This window comes from Microtus oregoni, unplaced genomic scaffold, assembly GCF_018167655.1.
Source record: "Microtus oregoni isolate MIOR12 unplaced genomic scaffold, Mior012 000020F_ref0000438, whole genome shotgun sequence".
NCBI classification, from domain to species: domain Eukaryota; kingdom Metazoa; phylum Chordata; class Mammalia; order Rodentia; family Cricetidae; genus Microtus; species Microtus oregoni.
Genome location: NW_024543079.1, coordinates 6187501 through 6208842, shown reverse-complemented (window position 1 = coordinate 6208842; position 21342 = coordinate 6187501). Strand labels below are relative to the sequence as shown.

At 52.7% G+C, this 21342-nt stretch overlaps 1 protein-coding gene across 1 annotated transcript; it reads left to right on the top strand.

Moving 5' to 3' along the window:
- The first annotated feature begins 6632 nt into the window (after positions 1-6632).
- Ccn5 (cellular communication network factor 5) lies at positions 6633-17533 on the top strand. The gene is made up of 5 exons (XM_041671012.1): positions 6633-6873; positions 7062-7154; positions 11840-12056; positions 14780-15034; positions 17288-17533. Exons 2-5 carry the CDS (start codon positions 7095-7097, stop codon positions 17506-17508), a joined length of 753 nt encoding a protein of 250 aa, XP_041526946.1. The 5' UTR covers positions 6633-6873; positions 7062-7094; the 3' UTR covers positions 17509-17533.
- Positions 17534-21342: the final 3809 nt, after the last annotated feature.

Below are 21342 nucleotides of genomic sequence, written 5' to 3'. Positions count from 1 at the left end.
CTGGGAAGGAAGAAGACCATTCCTCCCGAGTCCTGCCCAGACCACAGAAGATGTGGGATGTGTCCTGCCCTGCTGACAAAAGGTACTGAGCCATGTGGCTAACATAGATAAGAATAATGGGTTACTATAAGTTATAAGACTAATATGAAGCCTGAGCTAATGGGCCAAGCAGTTTATAACCTAATGCAGACTCTCTGTGTGATTTTTCTCTGGATCTAAATGGCTCAGAACTGGGCAGGACAGAAACCCTGAGGAGCAGGCCTTCATGTTACAGGCCTCCACAAGTTCATAAGGAGCAGCACTATTAGGAGGTGTGACTTTGTTGGGGTGGGTGTGGCCTTGTTGGAGGAAGTGTGGCACTGTGGGGGCAGGCTTTGAGATCTCTTTTGCTCAAGCTTCACTCAGTGTGATATTCAGAACTTTCCTGTTGTCTTCTGATCAAGATGTAGCTAGCACCATGTCGACCTGCAGCACACTGCCATGCTCTCGCTATGATGATAATGGACTAAACCTCTGAATCTGTAAGCTGCCACCTCAATGGGATGCTTGACTTTATAAGTAAAGACATCATGGTCATGGTGTCTCTCCACCCTAACTAAGACACTTGCATACGGCAGTCAGGAGAAGGTACACTGGCCACATTTAACTTTCTTGCAATGCACATCCTAGCGCACAGCCCCCTGCAGCTACTCTCAGGGAATAGGCGACAATCTAACTGAGATCTGACCTTCTCTCTCTGAGCTCCTTGCATATGTCCTGGGAGAAGCGATCTCCTAACCTCCCAGCCTCTAAGGACCCAGAGGGCTGGACCCAGCTACCCTGGAGGTCTCCAGCGCTGGACTGGGCAGCACCAGAGTCAGAAGAGATCAGCAGGAGTGAACGCTGGTTGTGTAGCTTCCATCTCTGGGCCTCTCTGCCCTCCTGAGTGTGGAGGGTGCGGGACTCTTGGATGTAGAAGGGCTTCTCCAGGCTGGGATGTAGTTTAGTTGGTAGCGTGCTTGTCTAGCTTACCACGAAGTTCTGGGCTCAATTCCCAGAGTGAGATAGCGCTGGGTGAGATAGCTCACACCTGAAATGTCAGCACCTGAAAGGTGGAGGCAGGAGGATCAGAAGTTCAAGGTCCATGACTAGACTAGCTTGCTTGAGACCAGCCTAGGCTTCCTGGACTGTCTCAGAAAGAAACAAGACACTCCTCCACAAGGTCTTAGGGGCTGCTCCAATCGAGGACCCCCCTCCCTCTGCTACATTTCAAGCCATTTTTCTTGGGCATGTTTTAAACATAGTAGTTCTTAAGGGGCTATGTTCTGAGTCTGCTGCCTGGCGAGCTACCCTGGAGGCAGCTATAGGCAGAGAGAATCAGGCTCCCATCTCCCACCGGGAGACCCTGAGGCCCAAGCTGATGACTGGAACAGTGGCCCAGCTCTTTCTTGGCATGTCTGCCACCCCATGGCTAGAGCCCTCAATGGTGGCTCCTAACCAAAATCTCCCACTTCCTAGCGAAAGCTCCCCCAGCAAGGCAGGTATGGAAACAATTAGCTCCAGGCCAGGCCACACGCTCACATACCCTCAGTTTGCTAACCACATTGTGACTCAGGAGCTAGACGGGTCCCAGGAGGCTAAAAGGACAACTTGTGATGTCATCGTTGGGGACTAGGCCTCGTAGAGTTGCCCGACGTCACTCTGTCAGGTATGGGAGTGGGGTTCTGATTCCTGCCTCTCCAAGCAGCCCTGCAGTGTGCCCAAGGCTTTGGTATCATCCCTATCCCAGCTCCCTGGTTGACACTGGCCTGCCCAGCTGCAGCTCCGCTGAGCCCCTGCCCCCCATCAGGACCTAATCCAGACTCAATTCTACCACCTCCAGGCTTCTACTCCCTCCTGCCCCTGCTCAAATCACCCGATTGGCACCCACAGTTGCTTCCAAATTCAGTGTCATACCCTGGCTTAGGCCTCCCCCCCCCCCCCATCCTCTACTTACCTTGTGGAGATTGTCTCTACTGGCCTCGGTCCCCAGACCCCTTGAGCTTACTCTGGACAGGGATGTGCTTTTGAGACCAATGCATGGCATATACAACCTGGGCTTGTAGAATGAATACATGGAAGATGGATGGATAGACAGATGGACGGGTTGGTGGATGGATGAGTGTACAAACAGATGGACAGGTGGGTCAGGTACACAGACATGAGTGGAAGGATGGACAGATGATTGATGGAAAGATGGACAGGTGTCTAAGACAGAGAGTGTCACTATAGGGACCCCTAGGGAGAAGTGGGTTCTTGGAATGGGGGTCTTCTAACCAAGACAGGGGCTCTCAGATGGGGTAGAGATAATCTAGCTTCTTATTGCTCCCTGACGTGGTGCCCAATCAACTAGTCCTAACTCAGTGGAGTACCTCGAATTCTGAGTTACACTGTGGGTCTCTGCATTGCTGAGGCTTTCCCTCCAAACCTATCTCCTGGTCAGGACTGCCTCTGGAAATAAGTGATTTCCAGGGATATAAAACATAGACCTCTGGGACCAGGGAGGCCTGGAAAATAATTAATTTTCATTCATTTTACAGATAAGGAAACTAAAGCCAAACAAAACAGAGAATTTGCTCAAAGGTGCACAGCCATTGGGCCAGGATTGGAGCTTGGCTTGAAGCCTGGCTTCTTCAGGTCCCTGATTCATCCAGACACCTACACATGCTGGGATCTGTGGCTTTCCCTGGCATGCTGGCCTGAGAATAAGCCCTCATACCAATTCCCAAAGCCCTGCCATGTGCCATCATAACCCTCAGCTCGCCAGCAGCTGCACACTTGGCACTATCCGATGCCATCCCCTCGCGCTGAAACCCCCAGCTCACACTGGCTTACATCCACACGCTATGACGGTCATATGTGTGCGCTAAGATCACCACATTCCAGCCCTCTGAGGGAGCATGTCATTTCCCACACGCTCCTTGCCAGCTCAGACTTCAGCCAAGTGGTAAACTGTCCAAGTCTGCAGCTGTCTCTGGGGACCTGTCACACGGCACCTGGGACCTCAGGGCCAGGAGCAGACATCTGAATTCCTGTCCAGCCAGCAAAACACGTGGAAGGAGAAGCCACAGAGGGGCCTCGCGGGCTGGATGTTTGCAGTCAGCCAAGCAGGCAGTCATTCCCCCAACCTGTCCCTCCTGTCACAGCGGAGGCAGGGTGATGTGTGTGTGTGTGTGTGTGTGTGTGTGTGTGTGTGTGTGTGGTGAAGGGGAAACATCCATTGTGAAGATAGAGCCTCCAGTTTGGGGGTCGGAGCCCATGTCTCTTTTATGATGCACATGATGTTGCTAAAGATGCAGAATGGGTCAGCATCGAAGGGCTGAACAGAGGGTGGCTGTGTGCAACAGGAGATTCCATGAACAAATCAACCAGCTAGAGATCAAAAGAGTTCAACAAAACAAGACAAAATTAAGAGCAGACACACGCTGAGCCGGCTGACCAGAATCTAGAGAAAGGGCTGGGATGTGTCTCAGGGGCACAGCACTTCCCCGGATTTCACAAGGTCCTGGATTCCATCCCTAGCGTGCACCCACCAAGTAAAACAAAACACACAGCAAAATGGTGGCAGTCCCCTGGACCTAAAGGTTAGGTAATTTAAAGGCCACTGTGAGCCAGTGATACAATTACACATCTGATAAGCTAAAGGCTGGGGAATTGAGCACTTCTTAGGAAGGGGCCTGCAGGGATGACTCAGTGGGCAGTGTATGAAAGCCTGAGGACCTGAGCCTGAATCCCCCAAACTCATAAAGAACAGCAGAGTCAGGCAGTACGCACCTAACGCCAGCACGGGAAGGCAGAGGCAGGAGGATCCCAAGGGCTCAGTGGGCAACCAGCCTCATCAAATTAATGACTGCAGGTTCAGAGAGACCCTGCCTCAAAAAATGGGCTGCAGTGTCACAGAGGAGGAAACACAACATTGTCCTCTGTGTCCAGTGAGGCACACATCCACCCTCAAGCACAGCAACACAGAAACACTGAGATGTCAAAAGACTCTCCCAACCAGCCTCAAATCATCAGCCCCAGGGGGTCTAGCGGGGAGGCTGTCCTGAAGTGCAGGAAACAATTCTTCTGTTGCTCAGGTTGCAAGGGGAGCTGGGAAGGGGCGGGGAAGCTGCCAAAAGAGCTATTTGATAAGTGACCAGCGTTACAAAAGCGAGACCAACCATCAAGGAATGTTACAGGCCCGTTTCATATGAGGACAGATGGAGACATTAAATAAAACACTGGCTGGATCCAGAAAAATCACCACATTCCCCCACTATCAGGAAGTTTATCCCAGAGAAAACAGCAACAGTAGAGAGCTGGCCAGCGTATCTGCCTCGGAGGATCAAGGGGGAAAAAACAGCCCCAGTGTTCATGAAGCGGGGAGCAGACACAGCTCTTGGACAGGGTCCACCGTCTTCATGGAAAAGAATTACCTTCATCTCATGAAGCTTTTCATCCTCCAAAGCTGCATCTATGTCCTGGAGGGCCAGGGAAAGGCGGGAGCAGCAGATACTGCTGCTGGGGTCTGAGGCCTGTGGCAGACAGCCAGGCATGTAGGGAGAGAACGGAAGAGATGCCATTCCTGGAGGGAGACAAGGCTAGACAAACCAACAGACAGAACATTAAATGGGACTTAGCAAAGCTTCCAGGTTCATGGTCACCAGCAGTGATAATAACAACAATAAAATTGCTATTTTTTTTTTTACATCAGCAGTGACTAACTCAAACTCCTGTCAGCTCAAACAGGAGGGTCTATGGGGACTATATAAATATTAAAAACAGTGGTGACATATAATCATATATATTATATGTGTTACATATATTTTATATATACACACATATCATTACCCCCTTAACTGTGTAAATTAAATCAGTAAGGTGCACCCAGGACATGTATGTAGCTCTAGGGCCCGGGTCTTTCTATGTAACCCAAGTTAACCTTAAACTCGCTATCCCCCTGCCTCAGCCTTGTAAGTGCTAGGGTGGCATGTGTGCTTCTCCGTGCCTGGCTCCAGTCTCCTCTTTTAAAGTTTTATTTCATCTCCCCTGTACATGAGATCCATCTTCAAAGTACCGTCATGGCCCAAGGTGGCTGCCGAGTTCCACTGCTGCATCTTTGACCAGAAGCAAGAGGAAGAAAGAGTGCTGATGAGTCAGAGAACGTCCTTCCTTTTAGGGACTGGTCCCAGAATTTGCACCTAGTGCTGTACACAGATCTCACAGCAGGAAGCTAGCCACACAGCCTTGCCTAGCTGCCAAGCTGGGCATATCTCTGTCTCAAACAAACTCAGGTCATAGTGATGGTGACAGAAAATAAAGATGGTTATTGGCATGGGCATCATGCAGGTCCGTCTGAGGCCCAAAGAGGGTATGGAATTTCCATGCAGCCACAAAGCAAATGGGCCACCAAGGCAGGGTGTCAAGCTTGGCTCAGGGTTGATTGCACACTTCAGCATGCCCAGCCACGAAGTCCAGCTGCTTCTCAGTCCTTGTCTGCCTCATTCCGGGCCTGTGCCCATCCCCAATTCCTCTGCCCCCACTACCTAACCAAATGACTGTGATTTACCTTTCCAGTCGCCTAGTGTCCCGCCTTCATGTGACATAGCTTAGGCCCAGTAAGCATGAGAAGGGCCAGCAGAGAGCTACAAACAGCAGGTGCCCACACTGGCCACACCACTTCTGCAGGCCCTGCCTGAGGCAGGCCTCTTTTTTTAGAGATGGCTTTTAACACCCACAGTGGTAGGCGTAGCCTGAGTGTGACCAGGAGGGAGCATGTGGACTCCCCGCTTCTTTGTTTTCTTAAGAGATGGGGTTTTGCCTTGTAGTCCAGGCTAGCTCCCCGTGTTCTGGGCTCGCAGGTATGTTCCACTGTAACTGGAACACACTCTGCCAACTGAGCTGTAGCCCTGGCCTTCAGATCCCATGTCCTTATACCCCCACACCCATCGATGAGACCTTAGGGAATGTTCCTTGCACCCAATAGCTAAGACACTGGAGACGTCCTACAGTTGGCAGTGTGAATCCTGTGTTTTATCCTCCATGTATTCCCGCACAGTCCAGTATTCAGGAGGCCTCAGGCGCACCAGGCGTCTTCTGCTCTGAACAGGCCGGGCTGCTGTGCTGGCTCCCTCCTCTGGGCATTTGACCGTGCTGCTTCCTCTGGAACACTCTACCTCAGAGCTTCTTTCTTGGCTCTCAGAAATGGCATCTCCCTCAGAAGGTTATACCCCAGCTTTAGTCTGAATAAGGGGGCCTCCTCAGTGTTTCCATTGCTGCTCCCACATCCAGCACCTAGTTCCCAGGTCTGTGCCCGTGTCTCCAGCCCTACAGAGTCCCTCAGTGCTGGTGGGATTTAACAAAGATGATTTAGCTTAATCAGATCAGCAGGGCCCAGCTAGTGCCAGCAGCACATAGTAGGCCCAGCCTGCTCAGACTTGGCCACACTAAGCCACCTTTGAAGCCCAGGAGGCAGGATAGGGAGGCTCCTGGTCGTCAAGAGAAGCCAGGCTGCCAGGGAAGCTCTGCTCTGGGTCACACCCACCTCTGGGTGACTGCCAGTCTCCCTGCCAGAAACCGCAGGCTGGGTCTGGGCTGCCCGGAGTTCGGGCCACAGGGCTCAAGACGCCGTGGGTCAGATCTGCAAAGGGGCTTTGCTGGACGCTTCTGGTCTCTACAGGCCCCTGGGGGTGGGACAGGGGCCCTGGCAAGGCTGGGGCTGCTGTGGCAGTGGCTTGGGCTGGAGGACTTTCTTCCTGGGAGCTGAGCCGAGAGGCCCCTGCCGGCTTGTCCTCTGCTCTTGGCACTGGCGGTGGCTTAGGCTTCACACACTGTCAGACGCCTCCTTGGTGGCCTCAGTGGCCTCACATTCAGGTAACTGGGCTCATTCCTGGGACTATGGGGAGGAGAGTGGGCACTACGGGTGGTGTGTGTGTGTGTGTGTGTGTGTGTGTGTGTGTGTGACTGTCCGTCCATCTGTCTATGTCTCTCTCTCTCTCTTTCTCTCTCTCTGTACCTAGTAGAACCTTATAGAACATAAAGACTCAGGTCTTGCCTCCCAGGTTTGAAGCTGGCTTCCCGAGGGACACGGTGACATGAGGGGCACCCCACTGACCCATCTTCTGGCCATCTCCTTCCTCTGCCTACCCTCAATGGTAAGGGATCCTGGTCTTTTAAAGTAGAATTATGGATGGACGGATATGTGGTTACAAGAGGACCCTTGGTGGGACCCTACACTGGGTACAGTCTGGTCCTCCCTGGGCTCAGACAGTCGTTCCTTGCAAGTTCTGCTGTGTGACCTCAGGCACGTGTCCTTCCCTTTCTGAGCCTCGGCCTCAGCGGAATGGGTACAAGGATCCTCTGGGGAGATCAGTGAGGAGAATTGCCCCGAGCCAAGATGAGTGTCCAGAAGAGGACAGTGATCAGGCAGGGACCCCCAGTCTCCTCCCCAGAGAGCAAATCAGATGTAAGAGTTGCGTAACCAGGGCAGGGATGTAAGCTGGGGTCCGATTACAAAGCACAGAGTGCTGGCCCTCGGGTGGTCGGTGACCCTCTGATCCTGGTCAGAGAGAACAGGAGACATCTGTGGGTAATGTCCCTCAGTGTCATGTGGAACACTTTTAACGGACTTCTGTATAGTTCCACTTTGCCACCCACTCACAACAGTCTTATAAGTCTTTTAGTCAAACGAGACTCAGAGAGGGTGAGCAATTGCCCCAAAGTCACACAGCAAAAAACAATAGATGAGTAGCATGATGGAACCTGGGACAGACATGTTCTGAGGAGACCTCCCACCCCAACCTGGGCAATGCTTCACACTAAATGCTGACTTCCCAGTAACATGGATCTGGGGCCCCATGAGGTCTCCCTGACAAGGTCAGAACCAGCCGGCTTCTAGTCTTGGAAAGGATGGGCAGAACAAGATGCAGGAGACTTCATCTCCTGGGCTCCAGGGAGGGAGAGGGGCTCTGAGAGACCGAGGAAGAGAGACCTGGATTCGCCACTGGAGTGGCATCTGTGAGGCCATCCCTCCTGGTCCCGGCAAGGTGATTGGCACCTGGCACAGAAACCCAGGGATGCAACCATGGGGAGTTTGTGAAGCCACATCCTTCACGGGGGCAGGAGTGAGTTCACGGGGGTGGGGCAGGAGTGAGTTCACGGGGGGGGGGGGGCAGGAGTGAGTTCACGGGGGGGGGGGCAGGAGTGAGTTCACGGGGCGGGGGCAGGAGTGAGTTCACAGGGGGCAGGAGTGAGTTCATGGGAGCAGGAGTGAGTTCACGGGGGTGGGGCAGGAGTGAGTTCATGGGGGCAGGAGTGAGTTCACGGGGGTGGGGTAGGAGTGAGTTCACGGGGGTGGGGCAGGAGTGAGTTCACAGGGGGGGGCAGGAGTGAGTTCACGGGGGTGGGGCAGGAGTGAGTTCACGGGGGTGGGGCAGGAGTGAGTTCATGGGGGCAGGAGTGAGTTCACGGGGGGGGGCAGGAGTGAGTTCACGGGGGGGGGGCAGGAGTGAGTTCACGGGGGGGGCAGGAGTGAGTTCATGGGGGGGGCAGGAGTGAGTTCATGGGGGGGGCAGGAGTGAGTTCACGGGGGGGCAGGAGTGAGTTCATGGGGGCAGGAGTGAGTTCACGGGGGGGGCAGGAGTGAGTTCACGGGGGGGGGCAGGAGTGAGTTCACGGGGGTGGGGCAGGAGTGAGTTCACGGGGGTGGGGCAGGAGTGAGTTCATGGGGGCAGGAGTGAGTTCACGGGGGGGGGCAGGAGTGAGTTCACGGGGGGGGGGCAGGAGTGAGTTCACGGGGGTGGGGCAGGAGTGAGTTCACGGGGGTGGGGCAGGAGTGAGTTCACGGGGGTGGGGCAGGAGTGAGTTCATGGGGGCAGGAGTGAGTTCACGGGGAGGGGGGCAGGAGTGAGTTCACGGGGGGGGGGGGACAGGAGTGAGTTCACGGGGGTGGGGCAGGAGTGAGTTCACAGGGGGCAGGAGTGAGTTCACGGGGGTGGGGCAGGAGTGAGTTCACGGGGGGGGGGGGGCAGGAGTGAGTTCACGGGGGGGGCAGGAGTGAGTTCACGGGGGTGGGGCAGGAGTGAGTTCACGGGGGGGGGGGCAGGAGTGAGTTCACAGGGGGGGCAGGAGTGAGTTCATGGGGGGGCAGGAGTGAGTTCACAGGGGGCAGGAGTGAGTTCACGGGGGGGGGCGGGAGTGAGTTCACAGGGGGCAGGAGTGAGTTCACGGGGGGGGGGCAGGAGTGAGTTCACAGGGGGCAGGAGTGAGTTCACGGGGGGGGCAGGAGTGAGTTCACGGGGGGGGGCAGGAATGAGTTCACGGGGGGGGCAGGAGTGAGTTCACGGGGGGGGCAGGAGTGAGTTCACGGGGGGGGGCAGGAGTGAGTTCACGGGGGGGCAGGAGTGAGTTCACGGGGGGGGGGGGCAGGAGTGAGTTCACGGGGGGGGGCAGGAGTGAGTTCACGAGGGGGGGCAGGAGTGAGTTCACGGGGGGGGGGGGGGGGGGGGAGTGAGTTCCAGGTCTTCCGGGCAGGCTGCGGGCTCCTGGCTCTGGACTGGGGTCGGGACAGGGATCCTGAAAACAGTGAAACTCTGTTGGGACAGCTTGAACATGGGGACATGATGGTTAGCAAGGGCATAGGGGAGGAGGGGGCCGGAGGATGTATTATATCCCATATTGAGGTTACACAGAAGGCTTGGAGAGGTGACAGTGTGTGTTCTTAGAAGCTCCTAGAGACTGCTGGTCCTAGAACCCTTTGGAACCTGAAATTCTGCAGAGTACCCTGCAAAATTTAGGTGGGAGCCTCTGGTCAAAGACAGGCAGCTACTCTGTGGCGGCCCCTGCTGGTCACAGTGAGAACTGCGGGTCCTGAAAAGCAGGGTTTGGGGACTCTGGGTCCAGGGGCGGAGGACAGGATGCCCCTCCCACCTTAGGTAAAGGGATCACTGCCTCTTTGGGCCAATCAGGAGGTTTGGGGTCTTTAGTTTTCTCTTCCTAAATCACAAATCCTCCACATAAGACCATCTACTCTGCTAAAGAGTGAGTGACCTCCACCGCTGGGGCAGACAGTCAGGAGCATCTTGAGTGGTACCTCCCTCGTGGTCCTCACCCTCTAGGAAGCCCATGGCATCTGACACTTCATCTAGGTATTTTTGTCCTGGGTGGGAGGCACAGTTGTGTCTTTGGGGGAAGTCTTGGCCCTGCAATGGATGGGTATTGAGCCCCTGGTTAGGATTTTGCCTGTTCCAGGAGAAGTCTGCTTCTCTGGTGTAGTGATATTTCATTTGTATTTTAGTAAATAAAGCTTGCCTGAAGATCAGAGAGTAAAACAGCCACACTGATCAGCCATACAGACTAGGCAGCAGTGGCACACACCTTTAATCTCAGTAGCTATGCTAGTTTGCCATAGAAATCGGACGGTAGTGGTGCATGCTTTTAATCCCAGCACTAGAGAGGAATATAAAACAGGAGGAGACAGCTCTCACTCACAGTCTCATTCCGAGATTCCTGGAGGCTGGATCGACATTTTCGGACTGAGGTCAAGGTAAGAGTCTGTGGCTGTCTGCTTTGCTTTTCTGACCTTCAGGTTGAACCCCAATTTCTGTCTCTGGGTTTTTTAATCATGCTACAGTCTGGGGCCACGAGTCCACATCAGGGAGGTGGTCTTGGCACAGCTTCCAGATCTAGCTATGGGCAAACACTTTTTCCCCTTTGGAGTCAATTTCCCCATCTGTGCAGGGAGGTGGGGAGTGGGGATGCAATGGAGGTGTGGGGGTGGGGAGTTGGGCTGGGTTGTGCCAGAGAGTCTGTGAATCTAGCTGAAGCTAGAAACTTCTAGATAGCTTATTAAGTAGAGTGCAGATCCTGCCTCTGTGACTTCTAGTTGAGTCCTGGTGGCCTGGGAATATGCATTTTCCCTTTCCTGGCTGATCTGACATGCACTCAGGGCTGGGAAACGTGTTGGGCTGTGCCGAGACCAGGAAATTCCACGTTCTGTGTGGTTTCTTCGCCCTGAGGGTAAGCACTCACCCAGGAAGTCTTGGCTTCCCTTCTCACTCCTCAGGCTCTCGCTCTTGCCTTCAGGTGAGTTCCTAGGTTAGCCTCCATTGTGACGAGCAAAGATGACCACCAGCATCAACCACACTCAGGAGGCTGGGGAGACGGCTCAGTGGGTGGGTGAATGGCTTGCCATGCAAGCGTGAGGACCCGAGATCGATCCCTAGCACCCGCACGTAACAGCCAGGCACAGTGGGGCACACCTGTACCCCCAGTGCTGATGGTGCAGAGATGGACAGGTCCTCAGGGTTCACTTGGCAACCTAGCCAATTGGTGATCATCAGGCACAGTGAGAGACCTTGTCTAAAAATAGAGAGAGAGAGTGGGGGGGAGCTGGGTAATGATAAGGACAGAGGCAGCCGTGGGGTGGTGATCTCTTCACATTTACACACATACATGTGCACACCACACATACATGTGTCCCCCCTCCCGCAAAAAAAATATGGCTGACCTACCCATGCTCAGGGGTTAGTGACATCATCCCTGCTTTCTTTTACATGTGAGGAAAGCCAGGTTTGGAGAACTCAAGGAACTCTCAGGGAACTCCACCAACATGGCAGAGCCTAGAACTGAAACTCTGGCCTGGGGTCCTCGCTCCAGAGCACAGTGTCATGCTTCCTCTTAGGAACACCCTCAGATGGCCCTGGTTCAAGGCTGGTTCTGTGTGACCCCAAGGCCAAGCTATGGATCCCATGCTGTCTGATTTGGCCACAAAGTGACGGGTTGTGAACGTCTCAATACCTGCCTTGATAGTCAAAGCTAAGTGAGGTCTCTGTCTCCTCAGGTGTGTGCCCAGCTGTGCCCAGCATCCTGTACTTGTCCCTGGACACCACCCCAGTGCCCGCCGGGGGTGCCCCTGGTGCTGGATGACTGTGGCTGCTGTCGAGTGTGTGCACGGCGGCTGGGGGAGTCCTGTGACCATCTGCATGTCTGCGACCCCAGCCAGGGCCTGGTTTGTCAGCCTGGGGCAGGCCCCAGTGGCCGGGAGGCCCTGTGCCTCTGTAAGCAGGTTTTCTAGACTAATGGTGGGGGTGGGGGTTGTCAAGGCCAAGGGTTCAGAGCCAAGTGGAGCTCGGCTCTCTGTGTCTCTCTGACCTCGCTTTAGGCTCTGTGTTCATTCAGCTCAGCTGGTGACCCAAGGCCTCCTGGGCCCACTCCCTGTTTCTTCCCTCTTGCCCTCTGCTGGGACTTCCCTGGTGATTTCAATCCACACCCATCCAAATCACAGCCAGTTCCAAAGCTGGACCAATTGCTACCCCAAGGCCAATCACAGCCCTGTGGGGAGCAAGAGCAGAGCCTCCAATGGGGAATGGTGTGTGCCCCCACAAGGCTGGTTACTCACTGTTCGTGCCCCATAGTCCCATTGCACCAGTTCTACACACAGGGAAATTGAGGCTCAGAGAGGTCAGCTAGCCTGCTCTATGCCCTCCAGCCTGTCCCATCTTCAAGCATTCCCTCCATTCCCTACTGGGCTGCGGTGCAAACCCCAGTGCTGTTTCCTAGTGGTATTGGATGTGTGACATTCCTCACAGGTCTCAGGCCTGGGTGTCCTCTGACACTTTGGGGCAGGGCCAATGTTGAGGGGAGACTCTCTGTGGCCTGACAGTTAGCAGCACCCTCTGGACCTATGAGATGCCAGAATCAGCTACCAGTGGTGATCTTGCCAAGGTCACCAAAGAGCAAAATTGCACCTTGGGCTGAAGAACTTTAGAGAAACAGAGAAGGGTTAGATTTTTATGATTTATCTATTTCATCTAAGTGTGTTTCACACTTGGACAAAAATGACCTCATCTGCTCCCTTTCTTGCTCCTCTTCTGGGCTCCAGCCACACTGGCCTTGAACACCCAAGTGGTGCTCTCCACCTCAGGGCCTTCACCTTGGCCGTTCCTCTACCCTCATCCGTTCCCTGATACACACATGGAAAGCTCCCTCTCTGCCTTCACACCCTACTCACACGCTACGTCATCCACGAGGCCCTAGCACCACCTAGTTAAGATACTGCAATTCCTCTCTAGTCCCTTACTTTCTCCCGGCCCCATCACCAGCCGGCCCAACCTCATTGGCTGTGTTTGTTTTCACTGGAGTGCTCCAGAGGGGAGGATGTTTGTCCATTTGCCCACATAGCCTGAATTACAACTGCTTGGCACATGGCCTAGGCCACTGTAGGTGCTCAGCAAATATTTGTGGCATCACGTGGCTGACGGCAGAGGTTCTAGTGGGGCGGGCAGTAACAGGAGCCCTTTCCTTGAGTCAATCCTGTGGGAAAATGCTTTAAAAGCTGGTTTTACCTTATCCTTAACACTGAGGAAAGAGCCTAATGTGCCCGTTTTGCAGGCGAGGGAGCTCAGCTCAGAGAGGCTCATGCCACTTACACAGGTCGCACAGCTTGCAAGCGGTGGAAGGGGAAAAACAGTAACTCTGTGATGACTTCCAGAGGGGAGAAGGGACATTGAGAGCCCCCAGATGGCAAGTCTATGGCTTGTGCTCAGGGGAGTCTGGGGACCTCAAGTGAAGACTGCTGTCATGTGTGGGTAGGGGAATCCTGAGATGGTTCATGGGGTTTGCAATCTCAAGGCGCCTCTCACAGTGCATCTACCCTGCTGAGGGGTTGGCTGCCCAGCCCCACTTGGCCACACCCAGCCAGCTCACCGCTGATGACCTCCAAGGTGCCAGGAATGCTTGCTAAAATTATCATCCTCCAGTTGACGTTCCTAAATGCGCCTCTGTTTACCAGGTCGTCCTGGCAACTCGGGACCCAAAGCAAAGCAGCAGAGGTCAGGTGGTGTGTGCATGTGTGATGGACGTGTGTGTACGCATGTGTGTGATGGATGTGTGTGTGTGTGTGTGTGTGTGTGTGTGTGTGTATGTGTTAGAGTGAGCCCAGAAGTAGCAAGACCAGGTAGGGAGCAAGACACAGCTACCTGAGCAGTTCCTAGGAAACCATTGGCAACATGGCCCAGGCCAGAAGGTCCAATCTTTGTATCCAAGGCAGTGATCTGGAGGCAGTGGGGACAGGGTCTGATACAATCATCCTCTAAGAAGAAATATGGGTATGGGAAGAGGAGTACTCTGGGCTCCAGCTCTCCAGGCAGGTGGTGATGGGGCCGGCCACTCGGAGGATTTAGGTAGCAACTACTGAGCCCCATGGCCAGCGAGTTAAGCCTTGGCAGACAGTGATGACCCCACATAGGAAGAGGACAGACGCGATGCTACCTGAAGCCCCAGGCCCAGTGTGCTTTATGGCTAACTACTAAATATCACTAATTTCACAGGGTCTCCAGCCCAGGCTGGCCTTGAACTTCTGAATCCTTGCCACCACCACCACCACCACCCCCCCCCGAGTGCTAGGATTACAGGAGTGCCACTAAGCATGCCACCACACTGAGTTCATTCATTGCTAGAGGTTGAGTTCAGAGCCATGAGCAGCCAGGCAGGCACTGCACCCACCCACTGAGCCACACCCCTTTACCCAGGCTTCATTTTGTCAGATTAATTATAATCATGATTTCATTTAGTCTATGACACACTCTGAAATAAGAGCCAATGTATAATCTTTTTCATGTAAACTGGTGCAAGAAGTGAAATTACTTGGTCCATGGGGTCCAAGCCAGGCTCCTTGCCGCCTCTCCGGCAGGCCTGTCGGGGAGGGGTCGGTGAAGAGACAGGGTGTCTGGCACTCTGGTCTCAGGCCCCAGAGCTGCTCTGCTTTCTCCTCCCTCCACAGTGGAAGAGGATGATGGAAGCTGTGAGGTGAACGGCCGCAGGTACCTGGATGGGGAGACCTTTCAGCCCAATTGCAGGGTCCTCTGCCGCTGTGACGACGGTGGCTTCACCTGCCTGCCGCTGTGCAGCGAGAATGTGAGACTGCCCAGCTGGGACTGCCCACGCCCTAGGAGAGTAGAGGTGCCTGGCAGGTGCTGTCCTGAGTGGGTGTGCGACCAGGGAGCCAGGCCAAGGATCCAGTCTTACACGGCCCAAGGTGAGTGAGTGTAAGGTGGGCCCCGGCCACCAAGGCCTCAGCTGCTGGGGTTGAGGACGAGCGTTGGGATGCTACAACAGTCTCCTGGAAACTGACAGAATAAGAGGCAACCACTTAAGAGATATGATTTCAACTAATAAAGTCATTTAAAATAAAGTTTGAGGGACTTGAGCTATGATTTTGTATTTAAGAGCACTTGTTCTTGTAAAGGACCCAGATTCAGTCCCTAGCATCCATATGGTGACACATAACCTTCCGTAAGTCTAGGTCCAGGGGATCTGATGCCCTCTTCTGACCACGGGGGACACCAGGCATGCACAAGGTGCACATATGTGTAGGAGGAAAAATGTACACGGGTAGAATAAAAATAAATCTTTAAAAACAAAGAGTTCTTGTTTAGGTGACAGAGTGGAGAGGAGGGAATGTTAGCCCTTGAGCCAAATTTGTGCATCTCACAGCAGTGGTATAAATAAAATAGCACAGATAATAGATATAGTATAGACTAATATAATATGACAAAATATAGGTATACGTATAGAACATATATTTATGATACTTAATACATGTGAACAATTTATAATACTATGAATACATGATGATTTGGATTTAGTAAACGATTCGACAAAAACTGAACCAGGCAGGACTGGAGTTTGGGACACAGCCCAGGGCTGGGCAGAGATACAGACAAGACAGCTACATTCTTCGACCAACTCCTCAACTCTGGGATTTTGTTGCCCTGTTTCTTTAAAAGCATTATGGTTATCATATGAATTTGCCCTGGGAAGGTGCCCAGGAAGTAAGGACTGGTTCTGTGGATGCCACCACATGCGAAAGGCAGGAGACGGGGTGGGTTAAATACATGGACGCTACATTTCCATACTGATCTCTGGCCTTGCTTGCTGCGTGACTCTGAGAAAGTTGTTGACGTTCCCTGCCTCAGTTTCTCCAACTGGAAAGTGAAACTAATAAGAACCCCCACCTTTCAGGACTGTGGTGAGGACAAACTGAACTAGGACAAGTAAACAGGTTGTAAAGATGCCTGACACTAAGCCTGCATAAGTGCCCTGGCCACCATCATCCCTGTCAGGGATAAGACACATCGAGTTAGGCACATGAGAGAAAGTCGTCCAGCTCACAATATGTATTCCACACCCCCATAGTACTTGGAATTGAACCCAGAGCCTTGTACACACCAGGCAAATGCTCTACCACTGGGCCATGCTGCCAGCCCTTCACTTACATAGTAAAAGTCGAGATAAAAGCTCTACCTGCCACCTGACTTCCACTGTGTGTACATGCATAGGGCCATGAACATACTAGCAGTTGGTCCTCTATATCCGTGGATTCAGCCAGCTGCTCATCAAGGATAGTTTTGTCATTGGGTTCATACTGAGCACATGCAGACTATTTTATGCATGAGGCTCTTCCTTAGCAAAGGTGGTTTCACAACTCTTCAGTAACGTTTCCCCATTTTAGCTAGCCTTAGTGACCTGGACGTGACCTGTGTTTCTAGGTGTGTCTGTGGGTTCTGTGCAAACACTGCACCATTTGTACAGGGGTGCCAGCACCCTCACATCTCAGCACCCTTGAGCAGTCCTTGATCCAACGCCCACTTCTCTGACACATAAACATGACACCTGTGCATTCAAAGCAGGGTTTTCATCATCAGCGCCAGTGACGTCTGGGATGAGTTTCTCGTGGTTTGGGGTTGTTGGGGAAATTGTGGGATGCAGAAAGATAACTTGGCCTCCACACTCTAGATGTCAGCAGTACCCCCCCCCACCAAAACAAACAAACAAACAACAACAACAACAAAATATCCCTTGTATACACTGACCATGACAACTGAGAAATCTCTCTAGAGTTTGCCAGATGTGCTCTTGCTCCTCGGGGCTAGAAGGAAGAACATCAGACATCGGAAGTGGATGGGGAAGGTAGAGCCAGGTCATGGCCAGCCTGTTATCTGGGCCGTTCTTGCCACCAGGCGTGTGCCTGTATGATGCCCTGTATTAGAGGGTAGGAAGGTGAGAAAAAAGGAAGATGGCAGTTTTTAGTTGTCTTGTGATGGATGTCTGCGGGGTGCACTGTGCTTAGATTCCCCAGCCATTGCTTAATTTAATCCCCAATGTCGGGAAGTTTAGGAAGAAACTAAGGCTAAGTCTCACCAGGGTCCCTGTGAGGGCTAGCAGGGGAGCAGACTTGTCTGTGGAGTCCTGACTTTTCCATGTTCACCCTCTTCTTTCTAACCCCCAGGACACCAACTTTCTGGGCTCGTCACTCCTGCATCTGCTGATGTCGCCTGTCCCACATGGAGCACAGCCTGGAGCCCCTGCTCAACCACCTGTGGGCTGGGGATAGCCACCCGCGTATCCAACCAGAACCGATTCTGCCAGCTAGAGATCCAGCGCCGCCTGTGTTTGTCCAGACCCTGCCTGGCCGCCGGGAGTCGCAGCTCATGGAACAGTGCCTTCTAGAGCCAGCTGGAGATGGAGATACAGAGCCTGCCATTCTCAGCAGGTGTCCTTAGGACCTGGCCCTGGACTGATGGTAGATGCCCCTTTCCATACTCTTGGCTGCAGTTAACTGTCCTGGTTAGGTTCCTCGTCCAGGGCCACTGAGGGTTGCCTGTTCTGTCTGAGGTAGGTGGAACAAATGACCGACTCCATTACTCTAACACAGCCTGGGATTCTGACCCAGGCTTCTGGGCTCTCCTGGCTAGTTCCTTATCAAATATGCACACGGGACAGCTTTCTCTCCAACTTCACCATACAGAAAAAGACCACAGAAAGGATCTTGAAAGTTAAGTCTTTAACTCACCACCATGCCGGGGACAATAGGGGTGAAGGGACACCAGGAAGCAGATTGCCTGAAACTCCCAATTCCCTTCTTGGACTTCTGTGCACTTGTTCCCAAAGGCAAGATTATGGGTGGGCTAGTGAGTCTGGCTCCCCTGGTCTGAGAACACCTTACCTGTCTGGGAGGAGTTCAGTGGCAGAATTCTCTGTGAACGTGAAGAGATGAAGTCATACTGTCCCGAGGAGCGTCAGCAAGATCCGTGAACTTTACTCTGTATTTGTAAGAATGCAGATTTCCTAAGCACTCAAAAAGCATGAAGTTCACAGCTCCATACTCCAGCAGGCCAGGCCTCTTCATCATGAGGAAGATGAGGGAAAGTGGAGTGTCCTTTGGAGGATAGGGCCAGCCTGGAATAAAAAGCCAAGCCACATGCGGAATTTTGTTTGGTGTCCTGTGTTTTCCTGTCAAAATAAAAACAAAAACAGAAACAAACCCCCACCTAAATATAAACTTTACATCCTCTCCCGTGGTCCACTTTGTGTTTCTTTTGAAAAGAGAAGTGCGGGCTGGGGAGACAGCCTCGTTGGTAAAGTGTTTGTTGGGAAAGCGTGAGAACCCAGGATGAATCCCTGGAACTTACATACAAAAGCCAGGTATTGGTGGGGCTCACTCATGATACCTGTACTGGGGAGTCGGAGGCAGGAGGATCCCTGGGGCTCAAAGGCCAGTCAGCATAGCTTACTTAGTAAGTTCCAGGCCAATGAGAGATCCTGTCTCAAAAAACAGTGGACAGCTCCCAGGGAAAAATGACTGAGGTTCTACACATGCACACATTCATAGACACACAAGTGCACATGCACACACATACAACACACACAGACACATACATGAATACCACAAACGACAAATATTTTTTTTTCAAGACAGGGTTTCTCTGTGTAACAGCCTTGGCTGTTCTGGAACTTGCCTTGTAGACCAGGCTGGTCTCAAACTCAGAGATCCACCTGCCTCTGCCTCCTGAGTACTGGGACTAAAGGCATGAGTCACCACACCCAGCAACAAATACTTTTTAAACTGGTGCTATCATCAAGGTCTAGCTAGACAGTCAGAGAAGTCTCTGGTCAATGTGGTGGCACATGCCTCTAATCCCAGAACTCCAAGGAAGAGGCAGGTAGATGGATCTCTGTGGGTTTGAGGCCAGCCTAGTCTACATACTGGGTTCCAGGCCAGCCAGAGCTACCCAGTGAGATCCTGTTCAAAAACTAAAAGCTAAACAACAATAATAGTCTTTGTTCTTAAACAGTGATTTTTTTCCCTATAAAATTTTGTTGAGATGAATGTAATTCATGCAGTTAAATGCACAAACCACAAACCTGTTGAGCCTTCACAACTGTGCACCCTGCAACCAACACCTCCATCCAGATATTAAATGTTCCCATCACCTCAGAACAGTCCTGCTCTTCCTGCTGCCCCCTCTCGTGACCTGACGAGCCTGTTCTACCTGATCTCCATCTCCACAGGAGTGAGTTTTGCCTGTTCCTGAGCATCACACATTCAAAGCCACACACTCTTTAACGACTGACGTGTCCCACTCAACAGAATAAAAAAAGAAGAACATTCAGTATAGGTACCGAGTCTGTCTGAGAAGCTGGGAAGAGAATCAGGTTCAGCACCACACCTGGAAGTGAAAGCAGCCTCCGCTGGCAGGACAAGGTTGCCAAGCCCAAAGCTGGCTTGAAGGCAAGAGGAGAAGGCCCCCTCACCAAACAGGGAGGGGAAGGGCAGCCTTTGTGATTCTGTGTGGTCAGAATGATGGAGGCAGAGCCAGGAGCCCTCCCTGTGTGCGAAGAGATGGCACTGGGCTCAGAGATGAATGATCTTCTGACCTTCCTCCAGCAGGCTTTCCTAGCTGAGCTTCCTGGACCTGGCTGGCTGAACCCCAGGAAAATGTCTGCACTCCCTTGCTTAGTGCTGGGTTGGAGCAGCAGGGGAACTGCGTGCTATTAACCCATTGCTCTCTGGAGACTCCTTCTCTGTCCCTATGGCTGAAGCTCCCAGCATGGAGCCAGACTCTGTGGACTGGGGCACTCCATCTTCCTGCATGCTGAGGGAGATAAAGAAGGTGGGGCCTTCCCTTAGCGGAAGGGAAGGCAGAGAGAGCACCCTGGCCTGACAAGATGCCCAGCCCCCTCCCTGTCTTAATTGGCAATAACTCTAGAGAATCTGGCTCTCCAGACCTTACCCTGAGGTTGGCACCAGGATGGTGTCATTGTCTAGAGAGCATGTGCTGTGTCCTGGTGCCCCTGTCCGTGACCTTACGACCTGGGAGATACTTGACGGAGCTCCTGCTCTGCAGAGGGGACGCTAAAGCTGGTGAAGTAAAATTCAGCTGCAATCAGGGCTGGGAGGCTCGGAACCAGCTGGACCCACAGCCTGTGCGCTCTATCCCCCACCCATCTCTCTCCTCTCCTTTTCTCTTATCCTTCCCCTCTATCTTTTCTCTTCTCGTTTTTAATCTACCTCTTCTCTCCCCTCTCCCTTCCTCCCAATTTGTCTTTTTCCTCCTCCCCCCCCTCTCTCCCTCCCTTCCTCCCCCCTCTCTCCCTCCCTTCCCCCCCTCCCTCCCTCCCTCTTTCTTTTTTTCTTTCTTAACTTTAACTAAACTATTAACTATCCAGAGCTCATGTGGTCATTTGTCAACTGTTCAAGAACAGCCTTCCCCTCCACCTGCATCTGGTCTGAGCAGGATTGTGCATTTCCTTAGTCTCCTGTTCCCTCCACACTTTGCTAAAAATCTGTGTATTATTAGTGGTTTCAAACGGGCTTTGGTAGAGGAACCAGTAACATGGTGCTGCCCCCTAGTGATATTTGTAAGCATGAAGAGTGGAGAGGCTGCCAGCTGATGAAGTCCTGGAACTAGAAGTCACTGCCGCCCCCTATCGCCCAGTTGCAAAAGTGCAGCCTATTTGGAGATGGTGTCCCAAGCTTCAACGTGAGGTGGTGACAGAGGTAGCTAGTTTCCCCCTCCCCTTCTGGGGGAGGGTATTTTGTTGTTTTTTTTATTTGTGCTGAATGTGTTATTTAATCACCAGGCCCTGAGTCAGGGTACCTTGTCTGACCCCACTGTGAAAGCCTTCTCCCATTGGTCACACTGAACATCCAGGAATACCTCTGTAAGCACAATCATGGCTAAGTCACTCTGCTTAAAGCCCTCTGGGACCCTGAGATAAACCTGCATCTGATTGGACCAGATTCCTATAACTCCCAGGCCTTTTGTGTCTTCCATATCTTCTGTGCCGAGCACCCCCATGGGTGTGGCGTCCCCTCTTGTCCAGATTCTCCCCTCTAGGCCTTTCCCCAGGCTGCCTGCTCTGACCAGGATGGCTCTGGATAGTCCTTGTGACTCTTGGTCTCACTTTTCTGAGGCAAACTCCTCTGGCTTCCAACTAGATAAAGAACAGACCCATGTAACTAGTGATTGACAGGTTCAGAAGTCAGGGAGAGAAAGACAG